At 47.0% G+C, this 22,682-nt stretch overlaps 1 protein-coding gene across 3 annotated transcripts in view; it reads left to right on the top strand.

Annotated features, from left to right (window-relative positions):
* ARHGAP25 (Rho GTPase activating protein 25) overlaps nucleotides 1-22,682 on the top strand; it is a 46,571-nt gene that overhangs the window by 3,681 nt on the left and 20,208 nt on the right. For 2 of the 3 annotated variants that reach the window (XR_012156265.1, XM_073324890.1), the window contains exons 2-4: nucleotides 13,457-13,656; nucleotides 18,960-19,047; nucleotides 20,471-20,590. Coding sequence is in view for 2 of the 3 variants with exons in the window: in XM_073324890.1 (XP_073180991.1) it covers nucleotides 13,457-13,656; nucleotides 18,960-19,047; nucleotides 20,471-20,590 (408 nt within the window). In the remaining variant the exon portion in view is untranslated. Of the gene's footprint in view, nucleotides 1-13,456; nucleotides 13,657-13,819; nucleotides 13,865-18,959; nucleotides 19,048-20,470; nucleotides 20,591-22,682 lie in introns of those variants that run through there. The other variant, XM_073324891.1, reaches the window with a different exon arrangement.

The raw sequence follows: 22,682 nt of genomic DNA on the forward strand, positions 1-22,682 counted from the left end.
CCCTGGGAGATGGCCCCCAAAGTCCTTAGCGACACTCACGGCGGAGCGCAACAGCGGGGAAGATGCAATGACACAGCCAGGGCTTTGCAGTGCGGCTAGGCTAGGCTAGCCTCAGAGCTGAGACCTGAGTTAGCCCCTGATAAGGGCTAGGCTAACCTGAGAGCTGAGAGCTGGGCTAGGCTAACCTGAGGCCAATCACCTGAGTTAACGCTGCAGTGCAGGCCTACTCTCCTTGCCTGAGAGGTGTGTCGCATACTTGTTGTCTGCATTTGAAGCAACAGGAAATGATTTCATAACTTGCAGATGTTGCTCTGCCCACAATACGAGCAGATGGAGGGATGGGTACAGAAGGCCTCGTGAAACTGGCTTCCAGCAGTTAACCGGCTGCTAGTGCCACTCCAGTCCTGTTCTCCAGTGTTATTCCCCCCGCACCCTGCACCTCCCATCTCAGCCAATGGCTGCCCTCACCTTCAGAAGCCAAATTACCTCTTCTCTGGTGGAGACTGGGGACCGATATTTACAGCAGGGCCTTTGCAAAGCTCAGAGACTGAGCTCTAATCCTGCACTTCCTTCATCTGGACAAAACCCTGTGGACTTCAGAGGGATCAGGAGTTGGCTCTATAGCTGGTCGCTACCTACCTCCAAAATAGAAAGCATTAGTCATGAAAAAAACAAGAGCGGAGGGGCCACAAATATGGGAGAAGCTCCTACGATACCGGAGTGCAAGGCCACACCTCACGGGGGACACCCTTTTGGAGAGTGTATCTCCCTGCCCCTGCTACCTCCGCCCGTGTGACCTCACCTCCCGGCCCGTGCGGCCTCGTGACAATGCGTGCGAGGGCACGCCGGCAGGGTGCACCAGGGGCACGCTTCAAAATGGTGTTGTCCAATACCAGACTATACCACGCTCCAGTTTTGTCTTAGTATCAGATGGGGGACAACCTAAGACAAGCGGTTTAAAATCAGACGGATGACCTGCCCAGTGATTTACCTGCCCAGGGGTGCAATGGTAGCAAAAAGAAATGGGTGAACTAACTGAAACTGAACTCCATATTTCCCAAATGAGTCGTGGGTCAACTCCCCTTACCCACATTTACCCTTGACTACCCTACTGGTCCTGCCAGTGGCTTTAGCTTCAGTGGCTCCCATCCCTTTCGGTCCCCTCCCCTGCAGGGGACGTGCAGTGGCTGACTCTAAGTACGCATGCCAGGGCTGGAGTAGAGCTTATCAGGGGCTAACTCAGTGTGGTTTGTGCCTCATGCTTTTGTTTTTAACACACAGCAATTTCCAGTCTGTGGCTGCAGAAATGCCAAATAAATAGGAGGGTGGGGTCTGATTTGCCCATTCCACGAGTCCCCATAAGAGCAGGGATTCTGCGTTTGTGTAAGGAGGGTTCTTTAGACAGCAATCCAGTCTGTAGAGTTGTTCATTTCATCTTCTCTCATGCCTGCCCATTGGAAAATAATTACAACAGCCCATCTACTCACTGATTTCTCAGCCATCCTCATTGGTCATCCTGATTTCAGCTCGCGTCTCTCTTAGCTTCAAGCAGGGATGTGATTGTCGTCATTTTCTATAGCTAATGGAGAGAGTTGGATTTTCTCTTCTAAGCCTTTGGAGGGAAATACCTAGACTCCAGGAACCACAGACTGAAACCCCAGCAGGTTCCATTTCGCCCATACTCGGCCCTTTGGATTGGGTTACAAATATATAAAAGGTTGTTCTAAAGAGAATAGTGATCAGTTGTTCTCCATTTCCACCAAGGGAGTCATCAACTTGTTTTGCAGCAAGGAATCTTTAAATATTCATGGTAAATAGGCCGAATGGCCTGCGATGGGATGTTAGATGGGGTGGGATCTGAGTTACTACAGAAAATTCTTTCCTGGGTGTCTGGCTGGTGAATCTTGCCCATATGCTCAGGGTTTAGCTGATTGCCATATTTGGGGTCGGGAAGGAATTTTCCTCCAGGGCAGATTGGAAGAGGCCCTGGAGGTTTTTCGCCTTCCTCTGTAGCACAGGGCACGGGTCACTTGCTGGGGGATTCTCTACTCCTTGAAGTCTTTAAACCATGATTTTTCGCAGGAGTGGGTGGGTGAGATTCCGTGGCCAGCATTGTGCAGGAGGTCGGACTAGATGATCATAATGGTCCCTTCTGACCTTAGTATCTATGAGAGTTAGGTTAGATATTAGGAAAAACTTTCTAACTATAAGGATAGCTAAACAGTGGAACAGCTTATTGAGGGAGGTTGTGGCATCCCCGTCATTAGAGGTTTTTAAGAAAAGGTGAGACAAACACCTGCAGGGATGGTTTAAGTTCACTTTGTCCTGCCTCAGCAGAGGGGAATGGCTTAGATGACTTCTACATTTCTATTATTCTATGAAACTGTATGAAATTAAGGTCTCCTGATGGTTTTGACACCAACGCTATTTTGGGCTAGGCATTAACAAACGAGCAGAATTATAATGAGAACCGGTTGAAAAAACCAAAACAAAACCCTTTGCTTTTTGCCAAGAATTTCAATCAAAGCTTTCAGAGTAGCAGCCGTGTTAGTCTGTAGCCGCAAAAAGAAAAGGAGGACTTGTGGCACCTCAGAGACTGACAAATTTATTTCAGCAGAAGCTTTCGTGAGCTTCAATCAAAGCTTTGTTTGTTTTCATTGAAATGTCTTGAGCTTTTGTTGAAAACCCCAAATCTGAAACATTTTTGGTTGTCAGGTTTTTATTTTTTTCAGTGTCAAGGAACATGGATGTTTTCAGCAGAAGAAGTGACCAGGAACTTTTGTTGATTGTCTGGATATTTAAAAAAAAAAAAAAAAAAGTTCTTCTGAAACGAGCCAGTAACTGATTGGGCATTGTTGTATTCTAAGGTGTTACCTACACAGAAAAATTGAACTGCAATAACAATGCCGTTAAAGTGCTTTTTTATTGGAAGGGTCCAGCTTTTCATTTTATCCACCCCCCCCAGGTAACCCCTAAACACCATGCTGGGGATGGGTGGAGCCCTGACTCGGGTGGAAGAGTGCCAGGTGCTGACTCATCAGCATCACTTTTTCAGTGGTTCAGTCATGCAGACACAGTTACACCAATCTAAATGAGCTTAAACCAGGATAGCTTATTCTTGTATGGGAAGGGGAACAATCTTTACTACCACTACAAGGCATCTGAATGCTGGTATAACGGCGTCCACCCTGTAGTGGTAAAAAGTCACACCCATAATCACCACATTTTAGGGTTGCCAACACCGTATTTCAAAAATAAGGGACTGTTTTCTTAGCAGCCCCGCCACACCCCCCCCCTAATATTATTATTGTCATTATTATTAATAATAATAAAGTGGTACTCACCTACATTCCCCAGGGGTATTTCTTGCTGCTTTTTGCAGCACTCAGCAACTCCCAGTCTTGTCGTACAGAGATGAAAAAATAAGGGACGTGCCTTGTAACAGGGAACTACTGGCAACCCTACCATATTGATACCAAATCCGTATCAAATTTGCAACGGCGCAAAAAACTGGCCACTTCCCTCACTGTCAGCTTCCCCAACAGCCAGCAGAGGGCGCTCTGTGGTTGTAGTTGTGTTTCCACTTTCACGGGAAGGAGGGCATTGTGTTAGCCCTGATGTTCTGTACAAAGCATGACTTTAAATGGGCACACGTAATAAGGAGCTGTGTGGCCAGTTTGCAGGTTTGTCTCTGAAGGCAAGTTGCTTCGGGGGATGACATGCAGCCGTTGCTTCTGAATGCACAGCAGCAACTCTGGCCAGGAAGTTGGTACTGGACGCGAAGGAGGAGCCTGGCTCACTAAAACCACGCCGGTGGAATTTTAGGCAGCCAAGAGGCAATGACCCCCAATTGAGTAGGATCAGGGCAGTGGGTTTAACACCCCTCTTTGTGCAGAGCTTCCTTTACTTCTTACTGGAACAATGGCAGCTCGCCCACCTGCAAAGTAACCCCGAAATCACTCTGCTGGGGCAATGGGCTTAGCCCTCAGTCAGGAGGAAGAGCGCCACCGTGGCTTGCAGCTCATCTCCCAGGCATGTGTAAGAGCATGGAAGGGCTGAGTGAAGAAGCAGCACTGACCAAGCAGGGTGCATGTGGACATGGCCCATTGTTTCCTAGCTGAAGGGGCAGCGAGAGTGTTTAGAGGGAAACAGTCAAAATCAGAAGCATTTAACAAAAGGAAGCAGCTCAGAATGTGCCAAGCTCACAGTTGTTATCAGCTTCCTGTTCCGCAACAGTGGCGAAAAGAGGGCCGGGCCGAACCACTACCACAACAAACCACTACGAACCGCTGGGACCATCCAGAGAAGCAAAGGCAAAGGTGCCCGGGCACCTGCAATTCAAAGCCCAGGAACGAAAACGGGTTCAAGGTGAAAGCTTTAAAGAGGCCTCGTTCGCAAACCTGAGCGGGCCTTTCTGCACACGGGGGCTGGGCTCCAAGCTTGTGAAAGCGGGAACCCATAGAGCCCCTGTGGTTTCTGGCCTGAAACCTGCAAAGGGAGTCAGTCTTATGCACGGCTCTGCATAGATAGTGAATTACAGAAGCCTCTCCGTTGTGTTAAGTCCCCTACTGGCATAGAGGGGCCTTAAAGGGGGAGGAAACAGGCCCGAGAAATACTCCCTACACCAGCTCTGTTCCCAGCATGCCGGGGTTGGCGGATGGTGTGGGGTGAGAAGGCTGGGCTGTGGTCGGAGTACACTGCATTCCAGATATTCTTTGCTCCCTACAGCCCACTAGGGGACTAGGGGAACTGGAGAGCAGCCCTGATGCTGGCCCCAAACTACCCCAGAATACAGGAACACATGACCTAAATCCTTGACCGGAGAGCAGGGACAGTCCAACCGAGCATCAGTGCCAGGCCATGGACAGAGCTTTGGGTTCAGGGATGATTGGCTCCATCTCCTTTAGAAGTGCAAATGTGTTTTCACAGCCCTGCAGTGCTGTGTCCACCTTGCTACTTTCCCCACAGCACAGCCGCACGCAACCCACACTCCATCCCATCTGCTCCCCAGACTGTGTTGGTAATCAGTGCAGGCTAGGAAAGCTAGTCCATAATGCCTCAGCAGGGGACATAAGGCCTGCAGGACAGACACAAGGAGCGGAGCCTGGAGCACATAGGGCACTGCACTCTGGGAGGTATTTGGGCAGCCGCAGGACCAGCCAAACCACTCACACAGGCAAACAACTACGTCACAGCCCAGACCCACTGGTATGGACGCATGTCCCGTTATAGTTACAGTCCGCTATAGGAATTGGGTGGTATCCCTTTAAATAGTTTGGGAGCCCTCTACTTTGGGGCCTCTCTGTCTTTTATTGCAGAAGCCACCAGAACCTAACCGGGCTGCAGTTGCTGTGTATATCTGTAGGCCTTGTATGTTTATATAAAGCCAGTGCACACAGTTATTGAGGACCCAAATTAACTGTGTGGTTTCATCATCTTTATGAGGAGAGCAAAGGCACAAGTTACTAACCAGGTACTTAGCATGTTGCAAGTGGGTGTGAAGCCGGTTTGCAGCCAGTCAACACCACTGACTGTCTACCAGTTCAGAGAATTTGTAGCATAGACGGGCCTTAAAGCTTCCCTGATCGTTGTACTACAGTAGCACCGAGAGGCTCCAGCCAAGATCAAGACCCCAGCATGCTAGGGTAAGCACATACCTAGTGAGAGACACCCCCTACCCTTACGTCTCAATGGATAACACACAGAGAGGGGAAATGACTGGCATAAGGTCACACAGCAAGTCACCAAGTCAGTGGCAGCTCCAGGATTAGATCCCACTTCTGCTGGGCTCCCAGTCCAGTACCTGAGCCACGAGACAACACTGCCTCCCCTAGTGTGACTCTCTATTGATTTACCCTTATTCCAGTGCCATATGTTTACCTCACAGCTACCCCATTCCATTCTGCATCAGACATCACAAACGGATAGGGACTTGCCCTGCAAAATTCAGAGACAGGTCTGGATTTTCAGCATCTCTAAAGGCCAAACAAGTTTGGAGCTTAGTGCATTCTAAGAGCAAGGGAGAAGCTGCAAAACTGGGGCCCAAATGCAGGATTCCAACCCCCTTCCCCTCCTAATGCGCTGGTAGCATATTTGTTTTCCATTGGCCGACCAGTAATCACAATCCCGGTACCTAAATTACTCCTTAAAACCTTTACAAAGAAGGGTAGATTAGAGATGGGACCAAAGCAAAACTCCAGCTCCAAGCACAGCCTATTTCCCGAGGCTTTGTTAGCTTAGCCAGGTTGGAGAGGCTTGTAAATATGCTGAGAAAACAGACTGATGCTGCTTCCTTTCTATACATTCCCCTGTGGCTAACACATCCCTCCCTGCGGGGTGGTGCCTTGCAGCTGAACACAGTACTGACCTTCACTTTGACAGCCTGCTGACAGTATCTACCCCCATTTCAGAGAGAATGGTTCTCAGGCAAGTTACTCGAAGTGAGCTGTAGCTCACGAAAGCTCATGCTCAAATAAATTGGTTAGTCTCTAAGGTGCCACAAGTACTCCTTTTCTTTTTGCCTTTATGATAGCGCTGATAGAGGAAAACAGCTGGTTCCCAGGCCCTGAGTTCATTTGCAAGTATGTAATCACTGGGAAAGTCATTGGAATGGGACAGGTTTTTGGGCCAAATTCCGAGGAGGTGTAAAAAGCACAGAGATTTTCCTTCCCTGGGACTTCCAGAGCCTCTGGGGAATATATAATTTGACCCATCCCCACTTCAGCCTTATGCTGCTGACAAACAGAAAAAGAGACACGTTGTTGGGGGTGGCAGGCGGGGCCAGGGGATGCTCCAGGGTAGACGCACGGGACAGCAGCGAGGCCAGGGAAGAGACCCGGCCCCGAATACTGGTGGAGCCACCCCCCGTGCCCTGAATATTGCTGGAGCAAGGGCACCAGGGGCCCACATAACTCGCTGCCCCTGCAAGTCTGTCCACTTGAGCTGGGAGGCTGGCGGTGGAGACTTACCCTTACAGTCTAACCTCACCCTAATGCAGACTGTGGCAGGGTTTAGCCCGCAAGAGCCATGCATAAAGCCCATCTGACTGCTTCTTCCACGCCCAAAATAAATGCAGTTATGCCCTGGCGTTGAACTTTGTACAAACAGCCTGGCCTTGGTGAGTCAGCTGCCTCTGAAAACCGAGCGTGAGTATTGTTGGGTATGGGAGAATCAGCTAAGGTCCAGCTATTCAAAAAAGCTTAGCATGCCGGGCACTGTTGAGCATGTTTGAAAATCTGGGCCTTACTTAGCTGCTAAATAGGTCCGAGCTCCATCCTCACACCTTCAACAAAAGTTGGTAGCCTAGTCGGGATGGGTCTTTAACAGTGAGGCAACATTTTCCTGGCAACTTTGACGAGCCTTTAAATTAGTTATTTAGCCCAGGGAGTTACCTACTGACCATCACTGAAGGCTTTACTATAATAATTAGAGCTAGACAAAATTTTTCAGACTAAACTTTTTTTCCCCGCTGTAAAATGCAGATTCAGGGCTGAATCTGAACTGAGCTGCAGGGTGTAAAATCCGGGAATAACCCGGAACATTTTGAACTGAAACATTTTCAGAATTTGTGTCAAATTGCATCGGTCAGGAAAAAAACCACAGAAACAAAAAGAAAATCAGGAAAAAATGGAAATGGTTCATTTTGACATTTTCTACATGAACATTTGGATTTTTCAAATCCAAATGACTTTTGTGGCTTAGAAATGTAGTTCAATTTTAATTAAAAAAAAAAAACGGTGAGAAAACACTCAAAAATGAAATGGTTTGCTGAAAAATTGTCATTTCGGGTCCATCTGAAACAATTTTTTTCCTTCTGACTATTTGGTTCCCTCAGCGAACTGAAAAATCACTCAGTCATTCTCACTGCTCTCTAGTAATAATGATGCTTTGCTGTTTTATAGAACTTTTCACCTGAGGATCTCCCAACAAATACTGGGCTAAATCCTAAACGCTGGACTAGTGGAACTAGGGACTTGTCTACAGGATGGGGTAACGTGTTGCATGGGGGTGCAAATTTTAAAGTGCACTAATGTTGCACATTGTGTAGCGTTGCACGTTAATTGGTCCATGTAGATCCTGCTCGTGCACACTAAAGGTTCCTCAGTGTGCTTTTCAGAAAGCATTATGTTAAAGCTCACCAGCAGGGTCTACCTGGCCCGGGGGCAGCATATCAGTGCGCTTCAGAAATCAGACCCTGGGGAGCGCATTACCCCCTTCCCCCCGTGTAGGTAAGCCTTCAGAGGAGCGTTCCATTAGTTAGCTACTCCTCACAACCACCTTGCATGGTTCTAAAATCCCCATTTGACAGATGGGGAATGTGAGGTACAAAGAAGTTAAGTAAGTTGTCCCAGTGAAAAGCAGGGCTGGGAATAGAAGCCAGGAGTCCAGGCTCTCAGTGCATTAGCATGTGGCGTGAGAAGCTCAAGCCGGCATTCAGTTCACATAACAGCGCTCTGTGCAGGTCTTTGGTTTTGCTTTGCAGTGAGAGTGGGAATGTCAGCAGCTCACACACAAGTGATGCCGTAGCACCTGGAAGAGCAACTGAAGGCCTTGTCCGTGCCAGGCCACTGGTATAGCTGTACTGGTGTCAATCAGACTGTACTCGTGCAAATCATGTCAACACGAGGGGTTTGCACTGCTGGCTAGAAACCTATGCATTCATTTCGATCCATCCCAGCACGGCAATGCCTGTTAGGAGATGGTAGATTAGTAGATTGTACAGAGCGAGGAGATCCTGCTGTTGTTACCACTGCGGTATCTTTGGGGGTGTTGCTACTGCATTAGCTACCTTTGCCTCTGAAATAAGGCACCGGAAACACAGTGACTGTCTCGAGAAATGTGCAGGGCTGTAAAGAGGTGATGGTCCAGTAATGGACTTACTCTGCTGCAAGGAAAATTCAAGTTTAATATTAAAGAGGAGCTTCCTAACTATTAGAGAATGGACCAATCTGCTGAGGGAGGTCTGAGGAATCACCATTACTGGAGATATAATAGCTACAGTACCACAGATGGGCTTGGAATATAATGATGAAAATGATGGGCCCGATTCTTCAGTGCCTGCTGCCTCGTGCAGTCCTTTATGCTAGTGCAAAGTGAGTATAACATTTATTAAAATTTGCAGTACAGTGGGGTCTAGAGACCCCAACTGAGGTCAGGACCCCAGGGCGCTAGGTGCTGTCTGTACACGTCGTGTCAGACAGTCCCTAAGTTATACTCCAAATGGACAAGATCGACAAAGGGTGGGAGAAAGCAAGTATCATTATCCCCATTGCATAGATGGGGAGCTGAGGAACAGTGAGGTTAAAGTGACTTGCCCCTGGTCATATAGGAAAACTGTGGCAGAGCCAGGAATCTCCTGAGTCCCAGTCCAGTGCCTTAACCATAAGACCATCCCCTTCACTTCCATTGTACTGCCCCTGAGACCGGAGCATGCTGATGCCGTAGCATCTGCACACAGGATGGCCCAAGGGGCCAGGCAGGTTACCTTTAGGGTCTCTGTCTTCACTCCAGAGTTAGCCTGGGGTCTAGCCTGAGTGTTGCCCCAACCCCTTCAATCTACATAGAACATCTCACCCGGGCGTGAGGGTGCTTTAACGTCATGGCTGAGATTATAGGCTACATCTTGGATTTTACTTCAGCCCAGGCTGGCAACCAGCCTACTTTGCAGTGAGAACTCAGCCTCATCCAGCCCGGGTGCTTAGTCTGCCAGTCCTATCCCGGTTACACTTGTACAGCATTTGAACAGAGAGATGCCATCCAAGAAATCCTTCTCCAGTGCTGCAGTTGGCCAGAAGCTGATATACCTGCCTTCTGGTGTGGTGTGATGTCAGTAAGACCCGTAGGAGCATTTCCGTAGGAAGGACAGACGAGACAATACTCTGCAAATGAGGTCACAGAGTGGCCCACTTCAATGCACCACTCAAAGCCACAGGAGGTCTTGTTAGAAATCCGGCCCCGCACATGGGCCAGTACAGAACCATTGTGGAGGCAGCCACACAGGTCTGGCTCGGGTAGAGGTCTGTCGTGGGGACGCTCCACTCCCGCTAAACGACCCCAGGCAATCTCTGCTGTGAATACTTGTGCATAGACAGCACCTTTTGTCCCTCTCATTTGCCATGTTATGGTAGCCTCCTGGATGGTGCTTTTCATCAGAACGGAGCTGTCAGCCAAGAGCTCGCACTTGTCTGGTTGCTGTGCGTGGGAGCGTGGGTTGTAGTACAACAGGGATGGAGTGGTTTCAAGTTTGCCCAGTCCTGGTTTAACACATTAGAAGCAGGTTGTGGTTTTGCAAAACAAACATTTGCAGAACTGCACTTGCCTTAGGGGGGCTGCGCTCTTCGGACAGCAACATTCAGTTTAATGGAGTCAGATTTTCACTCTGTCCAGCCCTCATGCTCTGCATCATCCTCTAAAAATCCTAACCCGCTGAGTAAACATCCCGTGTGGCATGAAGGGATGCGATCAGGGAGTAGGAATGCCCCTGTTTTGTTAGCATGTTCTGAATCTTTCTCAGGGGGCTTGAATAACAGGGACGTGTTAGCAACAGAATTTTGAATCGTTCTAACTCCCGAGGTTCTGATCAGGAAACCCTCGTTTTGATCCTGCTTGTTGAGGCTGTGGTCTCAGGGTGCGTCTACACTGCAAAGCACCACGCACGGCACTGCATCTCAGAGCCCGGGTCAATTGGCTCAGGCTCACGGGGCTTGGGGTGCAGGGCTAAAAGCGAAGGTGTCGATATTCGGGCTCAGGCTGGAGCCAGGGCTCTGAGACCCTCCCCACAAACTGAGTTTCAGAACCCAGGCTCCAGCCCAGGCCTGAACATCTACACTGCCCTTTTTAGCAACCCTCCGCCCCCCTCCGCAAGCTCTAATCAATTGACCCAGGCTCTGAGACTTGGCACCGCAGATTTATCATTGCAGAGCAGATATACCGTAAAGGAGTTTGGCATTTAAATCCCATTGAAAAGCCCACCCTAAATCCAGATCCATATAGGGAGGAACGTCCCATATCAACATATGCCCAGGAACAAAAAACCTGATTCTCTACTGCCGCGCACCTGGAGGAGTTCTTTGCACTCGTGCAAAGTGAGTGTGAAACATAACGAAATCGGACCGGTAGCATTATGCAGCCACTCTGCACAGGTGCATGTGACTAGATGAGTGGAAAGAGGCAGGCTTCTGTCTTGCAGCGACAGAGTGGGGTCTTCTTCTGGAGGTGTTTTAATGGCAAAGGCAGGGAGCTGGGCTGTATTCAGGCCTCACTGACATTCCCCTAAACTGCAATGCTCCCTCTAGGTGCTAGACTTAGGGATGCATGAGGTGCTGCAGCACCCTCTGGCTTGAAGCGGTTTCCATCATATTCAGGGTTTACAGTTTGGTTCGATGGCTCTCAGCACCCCCACTGTACAAATTGTTCCAGCCCCCCTGACACTCCCTGACCACAGAAAGAACCACAAAGCACTTTCAGAAGGCTGCACACAACTCATTTCTTTGGCTCAGCCTTCCCTCAATAATTTCTCCACCCAAAGGTGCACTGTCCCAAGCCCACAACACACACACACACACACACACACACACACACTCTTGCCTGTGCACAACGCAATCGCTCAACACACGCACATGTATGCCCATATAGACATAGGATGTGCCTGCTCACCATGTACAGAGGTGGACGCAAGCAGACAAACAGAAAACGAATCAAGCTGGAAAGGAAGAGAGAGTCGTTATTTTTACTTGTAAATGGGAAGTGCTCAGATGGTAGCGGGGGCCATATAAGTAGATAGGTGGACATTGTAACCGAGCGCCTCTGAAAAGGTGTGAAAGTCTTTAACCTTGCGGACATTAACCTCTTGTAACAGCCTGCGGAGGCCTTGGCCAGTGTACTGGACTGGGCTTCAGTAGACCTAGGTTCTATCCCTGGTTCTGCTCCTCGGTGACCTGGGGTAAGTCACTTCACCCCCACGTGCCTCTGGTTTCCCATCTGTAAAATAGGGATCACAATACCGATCCCCTTTCTAAAAAGCATGAGACAAGAGGTAGATTTTATTATTACTGTTGCATAAAGGGCAAGAACATTCACGCCAACAGGAAATGACTTTTGAAATGTGACGGATGATTCAGCGGGCCTGAGTCCTAGGTCACTCACAGCAGCTTTACTTCGTTGACGTCAGTGGACTTATTCTCCATTTAGGCTGATGAGGTGAGAGGGGAATCACACCCAGAGAGTCAAACGGCTGCCACAAGCAGGGAACAGTAAAACAAACAGAGTTGCACTGTATATAGTCGGGATCGTCCATGCACATAACGACAATGCCATCTGACCTCCGATGCGGAGAGTGTGACGCACAGCTATTTAGGTGCCCGGATGACTGTCCCACAGATGAAAATAGAAGGAGCAGCTATACCTTTCCTCTTTAGGCAACGATCACCCTGGATTGGTATTCAACATTGCTGTAGCTCCTAGAGGGACCCATCAGGATCAGGGCCCTTTTGTGCCAGGAACCTCTTTACCATGCAATAAAAGACAGCCCAGGCCCCAAAGAGTTTGCAATCTCATTGATCTTTCAGATACGTTCTGTGTTGTGTGAGCTGTTCAAAAGGCAGACGGCACCTTTCGAAGTATCACCCAGAATAAATAGTTTAAAACAGTGGCTCTCAACCTCTCCAGACGACTGTACCCCTTTCAGGAGTCTGATTTGTCTTGCGTACCCCCAAGTTTCACCTCACTTAAAAAGTACTTGCTTACAAAATCAGACCTACAAGTACAAAAACGTCACATCCACACTATTACTGAAAAAATGGCTGACTTTCTCATTTTTATCATATAATTATAAAATAAATCGATTGGAATATAAATATTATACTTACATTTGAGTGTATGGTATGTAGAGCGATATAAACAAGTCGTTGTCTGTGTGAAATTTTAGTTTGTATTGATGTCACTTGTGCTTTTATGTAGCCTGTTGTAAAGTAGGCAAATATCAAGATGAGTTGATGTACCCCCTGGAAGACCTCTGTGTACCCCAGGGGTACGTGTACCCCTGGTTGAGAACCACTGCTTTAAAACAAATTTTGAAAATTCCCCCATCATGTCTGTGTCTTTTTTTTTTTTTGGACGGGTCTAAATGAAACAGTCCCATATAGAAACTAATCATTCTATTCTCTCATTTGTGAGACAGTCACTCCCACGCAGGAAAAAGGAAGCATATTTTGACAGATACTGCAGCCACTTCCTTTAAAAGCCTCTAGCCCGTTGGCTTTTCGCAGGCAGAGGGGACAGATAGCTGTTTCTGATTGCCTCAGGGCAGTCGATTTTAGGTTTTACTTAACTCTGTCGGAAGAGACCCACGATCCATGCTACAGTGGGCTTGCCCCTAATGGGACAGCCAATCTCTACCTGGGAGCTCCTCTGAATCCCATGTCGCTCTGTCACTATGTGTCTGTCTTCCTCTCTCCAGCTCGTTCCAGGAGCGTGATGACCGGTGATCCCATGGCGGCCTGCAACTGGACAGCCTCCCCCAACCTGCTGGAGCGGCCCCTGAAGATCGGCTGGCTCAAGAAGCAGCGCTCCATCGTCAAGAACTGGCAACAGCGGTACTTTGTACTGAGGGGCCAGCAGCTGTGTTACTACAAGGATGAGGAAGATGCCAAGCCCCAGGTACAGTGAGCCCACATTTTGTGTCCTTGGTCTAGGAAGGGTCCTGAAGGGAGCCATAGGGGAGATGTTTTTTTGGCAGGGAGGATGTAGCACAGAGGTGAGCCCTGAATATCCTGCCCCCTTCCCTACTGATATTACTATTTATTGTTACTTGTCTTTCCATAGCACTGAGGAGTCCCAGTCATGGAACAAGACCCCATTGTACTAGGTACTGTACGAACACAGAACAAAGAAGGGGTCCGTGCCCCAAGCTGCTTACAAGCTACGTATAAGAGTTTGGAGACGTATTAGTGGTGGATACACACAGACCAATGGTGGTGTCCAAGGAAACAATGAGACAGTATTGGTCAGTGTGACAGGCAGCGGTCTTAGCACACCGGGGTGCTAACCGCTCTCAAGTGTTTTCTAGGCATTGTGGCAAAGGCGAGTTTTAAGGAGGGTTTGGAAAGAGGCTATCGAGTTCGTTTTGCAGGCGTTTAAGGGAAGCTTATCCCAGGCGTGAGGGGCAGGATGCAAGAAAGCACAAAGCTGCTTGTTTGAAAGTGTAACAAGTAGATGATGGAAGTTGGCACGGTGGGCTGATCCGAGGTGGGAGTCGATATTTTGATAGTGGGCATGGGCCATGAAGGGCCTGGAAGTGAAGACAAGCAGCTTGTGTTTGAGGTGCTAAAGAAGAGGGAGGCAGCGATGGCTGATGTTGTCCAAGCGACAGACTAGGAGAATGATCTTTGCAGCAGCATTCTGAGTGGATAGGAGAGAGGCAAGATTGCATTTGTCAAGGCCAGCGAGAAGGACGGTGCAGTGACTGAGACGTGGCCTGATGAGAGCTTGAACGAGAGTCTTAGCGGGGTGGATGGATCGGAAAGGCCATGTCTTAGAGACGTGATGCGGGAAGAATTCACAGGATTTAGACATAGCTTGCAGGGGAGGTTCTAGCGAGAGGTTGGAGTTGAAGCTGATGCCCAGGTTATGGTCCTGAGTAACTGGTAGGATGGTGGTGTTGTTCACAGTGCTTGAGAAAGGAGATGGGGAAGATTAAGAACACAGATTTAGCCATGTTGCATTTGAGCTGACAGCTAGAGATCCGGGAGCAGAAAGTTTCTATAATGTCCGGCTCCAGGTCCTGCCTGCAGGTTGTTCAGCTCCAGGGGTTTAAGTTCAGGCCAAGCCCTGATGTAGAACTCTGCTCTCCCTGGCTAAGAATTGGGGAGTAGGGGCAGGGGCAGGACCTAAGTAGATGTGCAGTGAGGCAGAATGAATTCTGCAGCTTTGTAGGGAATATATGGGGCCCATTTACAGAGCTTCTAGAGCTACTGGCACCCTGGGGTGTCCACCACCGCCGCCGTGGGCCTGGTCACCCAAGAGGGTTGGAGGGAATAAGGTGGAGAAGAAAAGGGCAAGAAATAGAGAGTTTCCAAAAAATTCAGGGCAAAATGTAGTCTGAATTTTGCAGAACAGGGATGACCCTTTAGGAACGGGATCCCTTGTGATAACACCATGTAATCTGGTGTATTCCAAGGCCAGGATATTTGCTCTTCAGAAATATATTCTTTCGTAGATCTGACTTATACTGATTTCTGTGGGCCCCAGCTCCCGAAGGGTTTATTGCGATAGTCACAAAATAGGAGGGACGCTCAGAAGGCCTGTGTTTATGCCTTGCCACTTATCTAGCATCCCTTTCCACCTCCTCACCTCCCCGCCCCCGCCACATCATTTGCAACACAGCTGAACGCACAAGAAGTGTTAACGACAGCTAACACTTCAGACAACCTTTAAAAAGCCGTGGCCACGTTTGGACAGCTAACGATTCACTTGCATGGCCGCATGCGGGGGTGGGGAGATTTCCTGCTGGTCCATGTAGGCTCAGCTCCCTTGACTTCAAAGGTTTCATCTGCTACTGCTGGTGGTATAAAGGGGACCAGCTCCAGTGACTTAGATGGAATTTCACCCACAGCTGCAAGACCTTTCCTTTAAAGGAGCTGCCAGACTCTTCCAAGCTGGGTCTCTGAACCTGCTTAAATCCCCTCTGAATGACACAAAAATGGATCACAAACTCCTAGGGTAGTAAAGCAGGTACATGGCCCTGCCTTCTTCTGTAGCTCCATGTCTCCTTGGGGGAAGGAAGATTAATAATGTAGAGCAATGGTGCCCACACCTATTTCACAGGAGGGCCTAAGCACAATCTTGAGTGGGCCAAACAGATTTTAAATCTCATTAAAATATGAATAGTCACCTATATTGATTTATATTTTAAAGTTCAGCTTGTTTTGTGTGTATTTAGATCGGTTGTTTCTATGTACAGTACTGTCTATTTACACACTTGCGTAAACTAAACTGATGTAAACATGACAACAAAACGCTAATGAATTGGCCATTAGTGTAGTGTGTTGAAGCAGGCCACAGGTCTTATGAAATGCTATGATGGGCCATGTATGGCCTGCGGGTCATAGGTTGGCCCCATCCCCTCTCTGCATGGTACCCTGTCTTCTGTCCCAATGGATACACAAGGTGTTTTGATCAGTCAGCTTTTAACATCCAGACTTCCTTTAACTCAGCTGCTGTCTCCCAAACATAGGCATAATCCCTGGTTTAATATGTTACACATGCCAGTGATAATGGCTGATCCACAAACAAGTAGAGCTGGTAAAAAAAAACAAACAACAATTATTTTGTGGAGGAAATTTAAAAAAACAAACAAACAAAACATTTTTTTTTCCATTTTGGACAAAATGTCCTGCAATTTTTCTTGTTGTTTTTCAACTGACATTTTTTTAGTTTCTGAAAACCATTTTTCATTCAACTAAAAGCAAAGCATTTTAACCCAAAACTGATTTTTTCCCTGGGTTTTCCCCCCAAATCCAAAAAAAACCCAAAACCCACTCTGCCTTTTTTGTGGGAAATTTCAATGACAATTACATCAAAAACAAAAAATTGTGGAAAATGTAAAGCCATTTTTTTGGTTCAGATTCCTTTGATGACAAAATTCCTGTCAGCTCTAGATATGAGCCTGCTACTGCTTCTAGCTAGAACACTAAGACTGGCAGAGCTACCCAGGGGATGTAGAGATGCTACTCCCATTAATTTCAAAGGGAACTATGCATCCATATTTCCGCTGAGAACCTCAGCCTGCAGCAGTAGAAGTTCACTATTAATTATTATTATTGGTATTACCATAGCAACTTGGTTCATTCTTTTAGCACTGCCAAGATGCTGGGTGCAATCCCCACATGTGGCCTGAGCAAAGCGGGCTACATAAGCACGTAATTAGCTAAAGCCCTCTCTGTTTCCATCCATGGCACCGCCTCCTACTCTTGCCCTCTGCAGCCCTATTCTGAGGCATTGCTTGTGCTGAGTCATGCAGTTATGTCTGCCAGCCGGAGTCCACATCCCTTTTTAGGTTGGACATGTGATCTGTTGATGTGGAAGTAAAAGTCACAAGCCAGATGATCTTGGTGATACCGACTGATCTAACTGCTGTAGCCTTTATCGTAATGGATGGTTTGAGCATTGGCCTGCTAAACCCAGGGTTGTGAGTTCAATCCTTGAGGGGGCCATTTGGGATCTGGGGCAAAAATTGGGGATTGGTCCTGCTTTGAGCAGGGGGTTGGACTAGATGACCTCATGAGGTCCCTTCCAACCCTGATATTCTATGATTCTATGATTCTTTATGGAATGTAACCTGCTCAGTCAGTTGGAGCTGGTGCTTCCCTAAAATCCACAGTGAGAGAATCCAGGCTAAAGGAGATGTTCCTCAAACCGTTTCACCTTGTGCCCAGCCAAAGGGATATTCGTCTTAAATAACTGGCTCGATGGTGGTCCTGCTGAGAGGGATCTGGGAGATTACAGTGGATCACAAATTGAATGAGAGTCAACCATGTGGTGCAGTTGCCAAAAAAAAAAAAAAAAAAAGCTAATGTCAATCTGGGATATATTAACAGGAGTGTCGGAAGTAAGACCCAGAAGACAGGTTTCAGAGTAACAGCCGTGTTAGTCTGTATTCGCAAAAAGAAAAGGAGGACTTGTGGCACCTTAGAGACTAACCAATTTATTTGAGCATGAGCTTTCGTGAGCTACAGCTCACTTCATCAGATGCATACCGTGGAAACTGCAGCAGACTTTATATACACACAGAGATCATAAAACAATACCTCCTCCCACCCCACTGTCCTGCTGGTAATAGCTTATCTAAAGTGATCATCAAGTTGGGCCATTTCCAGCACAAATTGTAGGGAGCGTGGTCACTTTGGATGAGCTATTACCAGCAGGATAGTGAGTTTGTGTGTGTGTTTTTTGGAGGGGGGTGAGGGGGTGAGAGAACCTGGATTTGTGCAGGAAATGGCTCACCTTGATTATCATGCATATTGTGTAGAGAATTGTCACTTTGGATGGGCTATTACCAGCAAGAGAGTGAGTTTGTGTGTGGGGGGTGGAGGGTGAGAAAACCTGGATTTGTGCTGGAAATGGCCCAACTTGATGATCACTTTAGATAAGCTATTACCAGCAGGACAGTGGGGTGGGAGGAGGTATTGTTTTATGATCTCTGTGTGTATATAAAGTCTGCTGCAGTTTCCACGGTATGCATCCGATGAAGTGAGCTGTAGCTCACGAAAGCTCATGCTCAAATAAATTGGTTAGTCTCTAAGGTGCCACAAGTACTCCTTTTCTTTTTGCGAAGACCCAGAAGGTAATTGTCATGCTCTCCTAGGCACTGGCGGAGTAGCGTGTCCATTTCTAGGCAACACGCTTTCAGAAAGATGTGGACAAATTGGGGAGAGTCCAGAGGACAGCAACAGAAATGATGACGGTTTAACCTGGCCTATGTGGAAAAGTTAAAAAAAACAGCCGGTTCAGTCTTGATAAATAAGACTAAAGAGGGGACCTGTTAACAGTCTTCAGATATGTTTAGAGCTGTTATAAAGAGGGTGGGGATCAATTGTTTTCCATGCAGGTAGGGCAAGAAGTAATGGACTTCATCTGAAATAAGGGAGGTTTAGGTTAGATACTAGGGAAAACTTTCTAACTGTAAGGGTAGTTAAGCTCTGGAACAGGCTTCTGAGGGAGGTTGTGGAATCCCCATCACTGAAGGTTTTTTAAGGACAGGTTGGACAAACACCTGTCAGGGATGGTCTAGGTTTACTTAGTCCTGCTACAGTGCAGGGGGATGGACCTGATGCCTTTTGGAGGTCTCTTCCAGCCCGATATTGCTATGATTTTATGAGTATTGTATCTATCACTACCAACGTGGACCAAACAGGACCATTTTTAAATGGCTGATTGAAGGCTACTGCTGTCTTCGTTTCTAGGGCTGCCTGTTTCTGCAGGGAAGCACTATCAAGGAGTCAGTCAGCAACCCAGAGGAAGCGGGGAAGTTTATATTTGAAATCATCCCAGGTGAGCATCATGACACGACACAGATCTCCTGTCTGCTTCTTGTCTCATAAGGCTAGACATCGCATGCTTATGGCTTACTATGGTGCCCCAGCTGTAGATCCACCAAGCATGGGGGAGACTCACTGGGAGAGCTGGTTGAAAATTTTTTGATGGAACGGTTTTCTGTGAGAAAATGCAGTTTTGTCGCCATCTAAATGTTTTCTGGGAACAATTGATTGTGGCAAAAATTTTGATTGGAAAAGTGTCAAAATGAATGATTTTGGCTTTCTCGTCTCATTTCAATGTCAAAACATGTCATAAGATAAGGTAAAAATGTTTCATTTCAATGTTCTCATTTCATTTGACTTCCTGTTGGCTTTTATATGGTCTATATAATAAGATTCCAGGATTGTCACTCTGTGTGCCTGACTCTGAAGCCTAGAACGTCTGTTGAGTCAGTGTGAAACGATGGAAACTACTACAAACATGGTCCAGAGATCTTTTTTGTTCAGAATATCCCCAGGTTCAACCATCACTGGGATTTGCAGTTTGCAACCTTCCAGTTTTTAAGATCTCAGCCATTTGATATTACAGATTACACCCATGTGATAGCATAGGCTTTTAGCTGCTAGCAGGCTAATATTATTTTCAATCTTATATTTTATTGATATTTTATATTATATTATGGTTTGACATCGAAACAAAATGTTTCCAAATCAAAATTTTTCACAATTTCCATTTTGTGAGCAATTTCACAACTTTCAATTTGTTTCTGATTCAGAACAGAACATTTGAAATGTCAGGAAATTACGGAAATTCCATTTTCCAGCCAGCTGTACTCACTGGGAGATGAACTCCAGTGTCCTGACCAGTGCCTAATTTGGGTCTAATTAAAAATGACTAATTTCAACTGTGCGTGTGTTCTTCACTCACAGTCTTAAACTGATGAAAAAGTGCCACATTCCACTCCAGAGTTGGCTGCTTTTTACTGGTGGCTAAGGGATTCCTGTACAGTATACATAGGGCCTGATCCTCCTCTTATTTACACCAGGGTAAACCAGGAGTATCTCCTCTAAAGTCGCTGGTGTGATATTGTTGTGGTGGGAAGAGAGTCAGGCCCCAAATTTGTAAATCACTCTGGAAAATACTTTGGGAGAAAGTACCAGGTAAATACACCAAGGAGAGTGTTGAGAGAAAACAGGATACCTCTTCATTCCACTGTGACGTTAATTTTCTATTAGTTCATTTCCTTGGTGGAAAGCTTCAGTGATGGAGAGATGGTGTAAACAACGCGTCTCCCTGAGACACCACCTCATTTTACAGCCAGATAGAGATGAATGGGATAATGGGTTTTTTTGGGCCCATAGCACTTAGCTAAGAAATCAATAAGGGCTCGTGTCTTTGTTCCACCCCCAACTCCCTTTACGAGTAATTATTTTTGCAGGGGTCTCGGGAGACCAGAATCGAACAGGACAAGACTCCTATGTACTGATGGCCAACTCCCAATCCGAGATGGATGAGTGGGTTAAGTCTATCCGAAGAGTGGTGGGATCTCCATCAGGAGGTAAAGGGGAGCTGAAATGGCTCTGGGGGTGGCTTTTCAGTAACATCTTATGCTTCTGTAGCATAGATTAGGGGTATGGAACAGCTGCCATATGAGGAGAGATTAATAAGATTGGGACTTTTCAGCTTGGAAAAGAGACGACTAAGGGGGGATATGATAGAGGTCTATAAATTCATGACTGGTGTGGAGAAAGTAAATAAGGGAATGTTTTTTACTCCTTCTCATAAACACAAGAACTAGGGGTCACCAATTGAAATTAATAGGTAGCAGGTTTAAAACAAACAAAAGGAAGTAGTTCTTTCACAAAGTGTGGAACTCCTTACCAGAGGATGTTGTGAAGGCCAAGACTAACAGGGTTCAAAAAAGAACTAGATACATTCATGGAGGATAGATCCATCAGTAGCTATTAGCCAGGATGGGCAGGGATGGTGTCCCTAGCTTCTTTTTGCCAGAAGCTGGGAATGGGCAACAGGGGATGGATCACTTGGTGATGACCTGTTCTGTGCATTCCCTCTGGGGCACCTGACACTGGCAACTGTCAGAAGACAGGATACTGGGCTAGATGGACCTTTGGTCTGACCTAGTATGGCAATTCTTATATTTTTAACTTTCACCCAAGGAAATCAAAGTGTTTTACATATGCTAATTAAACCTTTCAACATAGCTGCCATGTAGGTAAATTGTTGTAATGGGAGTATGGAAGGGTTACATGTTATTTATCTTCATATTATTATTTATTTGTTCTGTGCAAGTGCTGAGGATCCCTACTCACAGATCAGGACCCCACTGTGCCAGGTGCTGTACAAACAGAGCAAAAGGTTGTCTCTGCCCCCAAAGAGCTTGCAATTTAAGTAGGGTGCTATGGACCTGATCCAGGTGTCCCATGGAAAGAGACTCCCATTGGCATCAGTGGGCATCCAGCCCTAGAGTAACTTCTAGCCGGGGCTCTCAGTGAGTCAGTGGAAGAGACAAGAATAGAACTCAAAAAAAAAGGAGGACTTGTGGCACCTTAGAGACTAACAAATTTATTTGAGCATAAGCTTTCGTGAGCTACAGCTCACTTCATCGGACGCATGCAGTGGAAAATACAGTGGGGAGATTTATGTACACAGAGAACATGAAACAATGGGTGTTACCATACACACCGTAACGAGAGTGATCAGGTGAGGTGAGCTATTACCAGCAGGAGAGCGGGGGTGGGGGTGGGGGAACCTTTTGTAGTGGTACTGATTCTCTTGCTCTAACTTCTCGACCACACTGCCTGTGTTCCATAGCCATCTGGCCCATTCTCGGCAGAATGTCGCAAGGTTTGTCTTCGTAACATGGGCATCCTGGTCATCTCCCCTCCCCCTGCTGGGTGCAGGAGGGCATTATAGCATCCGGTTCCCCACGGCCCAGCACCTTGTGCAGCTATTTATGCCCGTGCAAAGGGGGAAGTGGGGGAGACGAGCCAATTAGAAAGGTAGTGTTTTGTAAATTTGTCAGTGTTGTAGATACGCCCAGAGGCAAAGGGAGTATCAACCTCATCCACCTATCTTAAGGATTTCCAGGAATGCCCATCACTGTAGTATATGACCATTACAGTGCTTTATAATACTAACTATACATTTTTAAAAAAAAAGTAAATATTTTGCTCATGATCTTACGGCATTATTGACACTCTCCGCAAGTGACTTTGGAGCAGCCCCGGGGTAAAGCATAGAACAGAGGAAACTTCTGTGGTGGGCTCAGATTCCTGGGCTGACGGGCTTTGCAATCAAGAATGATTCGTCTTCAGAATTAGTAGTGTTTCATACAGGAGTGAACTGAGTATCTATCAAGAGAGAGAGAGGCAGCATAGTCCAATGGACTGAGCACTGGACTAGAAATCCGGAGACATGGGTTGTGTTTCTGACTGACCTGGACAAATCTCTCCTCCTCTGTTTCCCTGTCCATCTTGTCTATTTAAGCCCTAAGCTCTTTGGGCAGGGACTGTCTCTCACTATGTGACTATACAGCACCTAGCAAAACAGAGCCCCGATCTCAGTTGGGGGCTTTCAGTGCTACGGCGATTCAAATAATAACTATACCCAGATGAAGACCTGATGTTAGT

The sequence above is a fragment of the Lepidochelys kempii genome, chromosome 26 (assembly GCF_965140265.1).
Source record: "Lepidochelys kempii isolate rLepKem1 chromosome 26, rLepKem1.hap2, whole genome shotgun sequence".
NCBI lineage: Eukaryota > Metazoa > Chordata > Testudines > Cheloniidae > Lepidochelys > Lepidochelys kempii.